The 7,872-nt window shown below is 34.9% G+C and overlaps 1 protein-coding gene across 1 annotated transcript; it reads right to left on the bottom strand.

Moving 5' to 3' along the window:
• Positions 1–240: 240 nt before the first annotated feature.
• Positions 241–7,353, bottom strand: etaa1b (ETAA1 activator of ATR kinase b). Its single transcript, XM_051917689.1, has 6 exons — positions 7,020–7,353; positions 6,598–6,726; positions 5,922–5,980; positions 5,713–5,819; positions 3,320–4,719; positions 241–1,077 (listed from the first exon to the last, which is right to left on the bottom strand). Exons 1-6 carry the CDS (start codon positions 7,183–7,185, stop codon positions 953–955), a joined length of 1,986 nt encoding a protein of 661 aa, XP_051773649.1. The 5' UTR covers positions 7,186–7,353; the 3' UTR covers positions 241–952.
• Between the last annotated feature and the right edge of the window lie 519 nt (positions 7,354–7,872).

The following is a 7,872-nucleotide window of genomic DNA, read 5'->3' as shown; positions in this document are numbered from 1 at the left end:
TATACAATAAACCAGGTGTGGATGGGTTATAACAGGAAAGAGATTATTTTTTTTTTTTTATTAACATAGAAAATGTAATTTTTAAAAGATTATATTTTAAGAGCATTACACATTAAGAAGGTTAATTGTTATGAATGAGGTTTAGACATCTGAACTGCTATTTCTGGATGTAATTATTGATGGATGTAATTAAGTCATTAGACTATTAGGCAATGACAGAGACCCAAAGATTGCAGTCAGTCAACGTTCAAAATGTTTTAATAGAGACTTTTGGAAGCAACAATATGTTGGCTTCTTTTAATACTGACACAATTGTGTTTAACAGAAAAATATGGAACATAAAGACAACAAAGAAAAAGATCTCCAGGACCTTTAGCTTGATTGACGAAAATTCAAGTATTTTTTTCCCCATTAACAACAGGTAAAGACTATGATCAGAAGACTAGACCCAATCCTTTGACCAATTGAAAGTGACCTCATATTTGTAACTGCATATAAAATAAGACATAATCCAAAGTCTATGTTCCTTTTCTTTCACGATTCAGATGACACATGGTTAGAAATGCTTCATCAAACATTGAAAAAAAAAGTGTGAAGACTTGCAGACATCAGCCATTAATTTTACTGACAATACTGGGTTGTAATAACGGAACCGTAATGTGCGAGAAATTGCTTTTCTTGTAACTCAAGCCATTTAGTTTGGCAGTTAGACAGATATGACACTGCAGTACATTATTCAGAAAAGCATGAGAAATCTTCAAGTAACATTTCCTTCAAAGAGACAAATTAGTGTTCAACTCTAAATTAGTGATGGATTTGGAGGACTGACTAAGATCTCCAGGCTATATGCTTTCCAGCCTTCATTGCATTCGTGTCATAATCACATAATTTAGCTCTTTACTGGCCAGAACATCCCTGACATTCAGTATAGTACGAGCTCCTCTGTAGTGTCCTATGTAGGTGTTCCATTTTTTTGGCTAGCCTGCATCCGTGATCTCCTTCTCGCAATCGCTTCCTGTTTCTTCCTCTCAATCTCAGCAGCCGAACATTTGGCTGTCACATGGGAAGAAATAAAAACTGCAAAACAACAAAAACAAAAGTTTTGTTATGGTTCTGTGGAATGTAACTGGGACACGTGAAACTTTTAAAGCATGAACTGTAATCCCTGAGTTTCGATGTTTAATTCAGCACTCATAAAAATGAACTATTACTGTCAAACTTTCTCTACACCCTTTTTCTATAACAGTAAGCATATTAGAAGACATTAAAGTAAGAGTTCACCCCAAAATGAAAATATCATTTTCTCATCCTCATGATGTGTCTTTCTGCAATGGAACACAAAAGGAGAAATATTTGTTTGCATTGCACTTTTTACAATGGCCAGTGGCTGTCAAAGGACCAAATCAAGCAGGCCTGAGTAAAGAATATTGATTTCTCGATTCTCATTTCTCATCTTGATTATCGATTCTTATTTTTATGAACCGATAATCAATTCCAGCACACCTTTCATCCAACCTAAATCGCAACATGCTTTGTGCTGTTATTTTTGATATGAAACAAAGCCTCAGATTTCAAATTCTGTCCAATTCAAACAATAAATACCGTGTTGGCACTCTTTAATGTGGCGTGACAGATCGCTGTAGGGCTTCAGATCAAGCGAAGCTGCAGTGTGAAGCGCATGTGAACGGATCATCTTTTCTGCTTTACTACTAGTTATAACATGGAGAAAAAAAAAATGAGTAGAATCATAATTATGTAATTAAAAAAGTTAGTATTATAACTTTATTATTAGAAAAAACTTTCTTGTGTGTAATTACTTGTTTGTATACAAATCAGTTAATTTTAACCTTCAATATTATAGTAATGTAGTACCAACTGACTCCCTGAATTGTTTACAGAATTAGTTGAGACTCGAGAGATTTTTTCCCATGAGAAAATTTGCCATGTACTGTATCTGATATATTTCCAGATTAGTGAATCGAAATCAAAATCAAATCATGAAATTTGTCAATACCCAGCCATGTGAACAAGTATTATCAAAGTAGTTTATTGTGCACAACCTTTTAAGTCTTCTGAAGCCACGATATAGCTTTGTGAGAGAAACAAACTGAAAATCATTTACACTGAAAATCTTTGCCTACTTTGTAGCTCTAATATATAATTTCTGTTTCCACACTCTCAAACTTCCAGAGTCCTGCCAGGTTTAACATTAAGGACAGCAAATGCAATTGGAGTATTTCACAACCATGTTTGAATATGTGCAAATGAAAATGAGATTTAAGAGTGACGGCAAGGCCAATATTTTCAGTGAATAATCACTCGGGCCCAGTGTTAAAGGGTTTTTGTGTGTGTGTTTCTTAGTCATATTTTTTGTCTTCATTTTGTTACATTTTGTAATTTATTAATATTGGTCAATTATATTGTGAATGGCATCCTTTACCAAAAAGAGCATTTATTTGATGAGAATTAAACCAAATATTCAAACAGTTTATATATTAATTTAAACCTGCAGCAGCATTTACATAATAACATTCAAATGAGTATACTATTGCAAATAAAATATAGTGAGTCCTTTATAATTTAGTTATTCAATTATTTCAAGTTTACGCTCACCTGTGCTTTTGCGTCATTATGTGCAGATTTAAGCTGTAATGTATTGATTAATCTCATATGTACAGGGCGCATTTGGGTTAGTTAACCCACCAGTTTAGTTTACTGGTGTTCAATCACTGTTCTCCCAGCTCCAATCATTTCATTGAACTCCTAAAATTATTGACCATGATTAGATTAATTTTAACAATAAAACTACTTCTAAATTTTATTTAAAAAAAAAAATAATTGTGCAATGTTAATATATTGTAGTGCTATTTTTTTCTTGTAATTTTCTTAAACAGTATGGTTTAATTAAAATAATTTAATTATGGTCATGATGCACATTTTTCGTTGTCTTTTTTCTTGTTGTCACTATAAAAAATGCTTCATTAACCAACATTTTCATCAGTTAAAGATTTGGAATGTACTGTACAAATCTACTGGACTACCGTTATCATAATTTTATGGTGCTTTGTTTTGTGCTTCCACTGAATTGAAAAGAACATTGCGAATATTTCTGAAAACATTTTCTCATGTTCCATGGAAGAAAGAAAGTTATGCGGGTTTGGATCAACATGAGGGAGAGTAAATAATGACACAATTTTCATTTATGTTTGAACTATTCTTTTAACAGGTTAAGCAAACTTGCCTATTACAGTCATCTCCTGTAGGAGTATTCTACGATGCAATGTCATGTGCTGCAGGTGCCACAACGTACAAAGCTTACCTTTGTTGGTTAGCGTCATGGAGTCAGACAGATGTCTTTTGAACGTGTAATGGTGGGAGTTAGAAGCATTTCCTACTGTTGCGCTGTGTGGCACAACAGTCTGTGAGGTGTACATGGATCTGGCAGAACCAGGCCTGGATCCTACATGACTCGATTGGTTTTGTGCATGTCCATATTGCTGAGCACTATGACTCCCCAATACAGAGCTGGAACTTTTAGTTGTCGATAACACACCGTAGCCCTGTTTAAATCCAGAGCTGCCACTTGTACACGGTACTGAGTTTGAGCGAGCAAATATGCGTGTGGGTTCTCGTGGTTGGCCCCTGCTGTTGTTGCCCATGTTCTGAGAACAAATAGTGTCAGAAGAGGAAGGTGCTTTAGATGCAATGCTTCTTGATTTGTCATGTGCAAGATTTTTGTACTCTTCACTGAGTCTTTGCTGTTCTTGACTGGCTGATAACTTTTCCACATCATCGCAAGCCTGACAAAGGAGATCATCGTCGTCTTCGTCATTCCACAGACCATCGGAATCAAACAGAGACTTCATGTCCTCCTCTGAAACCCCGTCAAACTGAGAAGAGGTCTGACTTGAAACTCCGCAATCTTTGGTCATTCTATCAAGCTCTACTTGTTTTGTACCCTGGGATGGCTGTGTTTGCTGTTTTTCTTGGTTCACAGGTGAAGTCTTTAGCAGCTTCTCAGTAGTATGATTCTGGGCAGAAGCAGGTGGCTTCAATGTAAAAGTGCTTCGATTAGACGTTTTGACATCAGGAAGTGTCTTGGTAAAGGTGCTGCTTTTGGTGGTGCTCTGTTGAGTTTGAAAGCATATGTTTCTGCCATTAGATACAGAGGGATTAACCTTGGCCTCAAAATTACATTTCTTAGAGCAAGACTCGGGTTGAGCAGTGCTCTGTTTCTGAGCTACATTCAAAGGCACTGGGTTCTGGGTCATTTCCAACACAAACGAGTCATTCAGAAGGTCATCATTTTCCCAGTCATCATCAAACTTCGCCTCAGCGGCTTTAGGTGTATCTACAGGAGCGTTTTTGGTTGCTGCAGAACATGACCTCTGTCCAGCCTGAGCTAAAGGTTCAGTACTGCTTACTGGTGTGCAGTTTACTGATGGTGGGCTCAGCCTCCCACTTATGTGCTGCGTGGGACCATCAAACAGTGCCTGAAGCTCCTCCTCTTCTTGGCGGGCTAGAGACGAGCATCCAGTTAGTTGTTCCGACGAGACCGGGATAGATGTTGGTCTTTCCGTTGTCCCTGTACTATCACTTTGTAGCTTATTGAGTTTATTTCTTTTTTCTGTGCTCTCCTGTTGTTTCTCCTTGTCCTGACGAGTCATATTGATGTCAAACTGCTTGGCAAGTTTCTTGAGGTCCTCAACACTGCTCTGCCTAAAGGAAAAAAGATGTGGAATTAATGTAAATCTGAAAAATCACAAATATATGATATCAGTGTGTATGCCAAAACAAACGGGTCAATTTTGTAAGGCTCTAATTGTTCTAAAATACATTAAAAATACAATTCATACATTGAATAATTTGAACATACCAATTCTAGGATGAGCAATGTCGATGCTTTTAATTTTTTATTAATATTTATTATGCAAAAATGGCATATAAAGTCATAAATAGCCAAAAATTAAATAAGTTTTCTTTGTACCAGTTTTTCATAAACATAGGAAACAGACATTAACACAAAAAAGTACATTTCTAAGAACTTGCCACATGCATTTACAGTAGATTTTTTTAAAATATTTTTTTCTATTGTTTATCATGGACATGCTCTTTGACACTGATTCAAATGATTTTATAAGGTATCACATTTTTTGAGGTTGTAAATAAAGTTATTGGAGTTAAATTATTTTGTTTTCCGAGAAAACCAGACTAGGTGTGGGCCATATAGCAAAAATATCATATTACGTTTTTTTTTTCAGGAAAATCATGATTTACAATTTTATCACTATTTTATTCATGTTGGTTTTACTATTTATATATATATATATATAAGAAACACAAAAGAAGATAATGGGTAAGAGTTGATGGGCACCACTGACTTATTTTGAGCTCAGCAGAAGACAGAAATTCATACAATATTGTAACAACTTGAAGGTGAGTAAATGATGACAATATTAAGTCACTGTGAACACAGATCCAGTGGTGAAACGGGAAAAGATGGTGAAGAGATAGATAGATAATAGGCCGTACACTAGAGGTCAAGTTGATCAAATCATTATATAAAATGTGCCCCTAATCTATAACCCATGTCATACAGTTGCAGCACATCTGTCAGGTAATACAGACATTTTATGCATGATAGTCTAAAAAAAAAAAAAAAAAAAACAACCTTTGAAGTATTCAGCATGTTAATGATTAGAGGACACATACCGTGCTGAGATCCTCCTGACTCTGGGCTGTCTGATCTCTGGAGTGCAGGGTATGGCACTGTCTCCAATCCACTGGAGCACTGAGTCCCCTTCTTTAGACTTTTCAACCTTAAACACAGTATGACTGTTAGATTGAAATTACCATGACACACATCATTTCCTTTTTATTTTTTTCTGTATTTAACTATATATATATTGTTCAATACTTACTTTTGGTGCAATCCTATTGACAATTTCTGATATCTCAATGACTTTCGCATCTCCTCCTCCTGTGAATGGTTACAAACATATATATAGTACCAAAAAAGAATTTGATGTATGCAAATGTATATATATATTTACAAATATATCTACAGTTACAGTTTATATGACAATAAATATACTATACAAAGAAATGTAGAGTAATGCTAAAATACAGAGTTGGGTGTGTCCTAAACAAATCAAACTAAGGAAAAACACTTGTAATTTTACAAGTTAACTTAAGTGTTATTTAATGTGAAACTGTTTTTGCACTGATGTCACTTATTGTTTATTAGTTATGAACAATTTTATTTTTGTTTAGTTCATTTTATTTTGTGTCCATGAAGTGAAAAGGGAAATCAAGTGAGATTAAGTATCTTTTTTTTAATGATTTTTGTTCAATTAAATTGGATTGTCTAGTAAATATGCTTTACCAGATATTTAATATTTAAACTATTAGTTTAATTTCCATCAAATGCAGCTATATTAATATATACCATTGCTGTGACAAAAAATAACTAAATAAAAATAAATAAATACTCATGCCATATTTAAGATTTTGCCCACACCACCAACCCCTAATCGGTACACAAGTGTTTGAAATGAAATAAATACAGACTAGTGTAAGTTTCATGATCACACTTGCCATTCAAGCTTTGCGTGGGTGAGTTGGGGTCCCAGATGATGTCTTGCGGGGGTTCAGTCTCATTAGGCGAATCTCCGCTGTAACAACCGTTGAATCTGATTCTTGGTCGACGTTTTGGAGTTGTGAAATCTGAGAATTAAGATAATAATGTCAACAACACTATACTTTGTATGGAAAAAAAAGATTTCACGTGGACACCAACAAGAAGTACCATGAGTTTTTGGACATGTACCACTGTAGAATAACGCTATTCTTTGAAGCACACTGGAGTGCCATGTAAATAACATTATACATAAATATGGCAATCATTCAGTCACATGGTAATACCACCACGACACTGCAACTGTACTTTTGTAAGGATAAACATACATCTGCTTTCCGAAGCGTTGTCACACGTTCTGATGTCTTACAAAAGTGTTTACCTTTGCGACAGTTGTATGGAGTGGGATAAGACGGAGACTGTGATTGTTTGAGTCCGATCATTCGTGTCTTTGTTTTCATTTTCTTCTCGGGAAGTTTGTGAGTTCTGCTCCGACTTTCTCTCGCGTCTGATATATGTCGCACACCGATGTTTCTCTTGTCGGTCATGGTTTATTTGAACTAATATGAACAATACCGCTCCAGTAGTCATAACTTGGTTGAACTAGCTACAAAACGTTTGCGATATTTGGTGTACACTCTGAAAGTGTTTGGCTACTCAGGTAAGAGTGCTCTCCTACATCGTCGCCATGTTTTCTGTACGTTTACATGAAGACGCGTCTCTGATTGGTTCTTGGTATCTCGCAACATCTCGTGAGACTTTACATTCTCATTGCACTTTTTTGTTGTTGTTGATGTTATCCAAAATAAATAGTTTGACCATGTACAATATTAAAACCAATTGCAGGGGCATAAGAAAGAAAATAAAAAGGAAAGTAAAATAAGTAATAATAATTTTTAAAAAATCCATCCTGTTAATGTAAGTGAAACGTGCATATCACCTTACACTCCATTGGGCTTAGAAAGAGTAAACACAGTGTATTATGAATGTGTATTGTAGGATACCAGATATGCTGATACTAAAAATAAGTGATGATAATGATGAGTGATGTTTGCTGTAGTAATTAATATACAGGCCTACATAACATATAGCATAACTAAAAAGCCTATTAATAGCCTATTATTAATAATTAAAAAAAAAACAAAAAAAATTGCTAAATACTAACAAACAGTAATTGGTAAAACATGCCGTTTGTTTATTAATGCAGTTATGTATAATGTAAAAAAATATTACAT

This window comes from Ctenopharyngodon idella, chromosome 13, assembly GCF_019924925.1.
Source record: "Ctenopharyngodon idella isolate HZGC_01 chromosome 13, HZGC01, whole genome shotgun sequence".
Lineage (NCBI taxonomy): Eukaryota > Metazoa > Chordata > Actinopteri > Cypriniformes > Xenocyprididae > Ctenopharyngodon > Ctenopharyngodon idella.
This window is presented reverse-complemented; position numbering and strand designations above follow the sequence as displayed.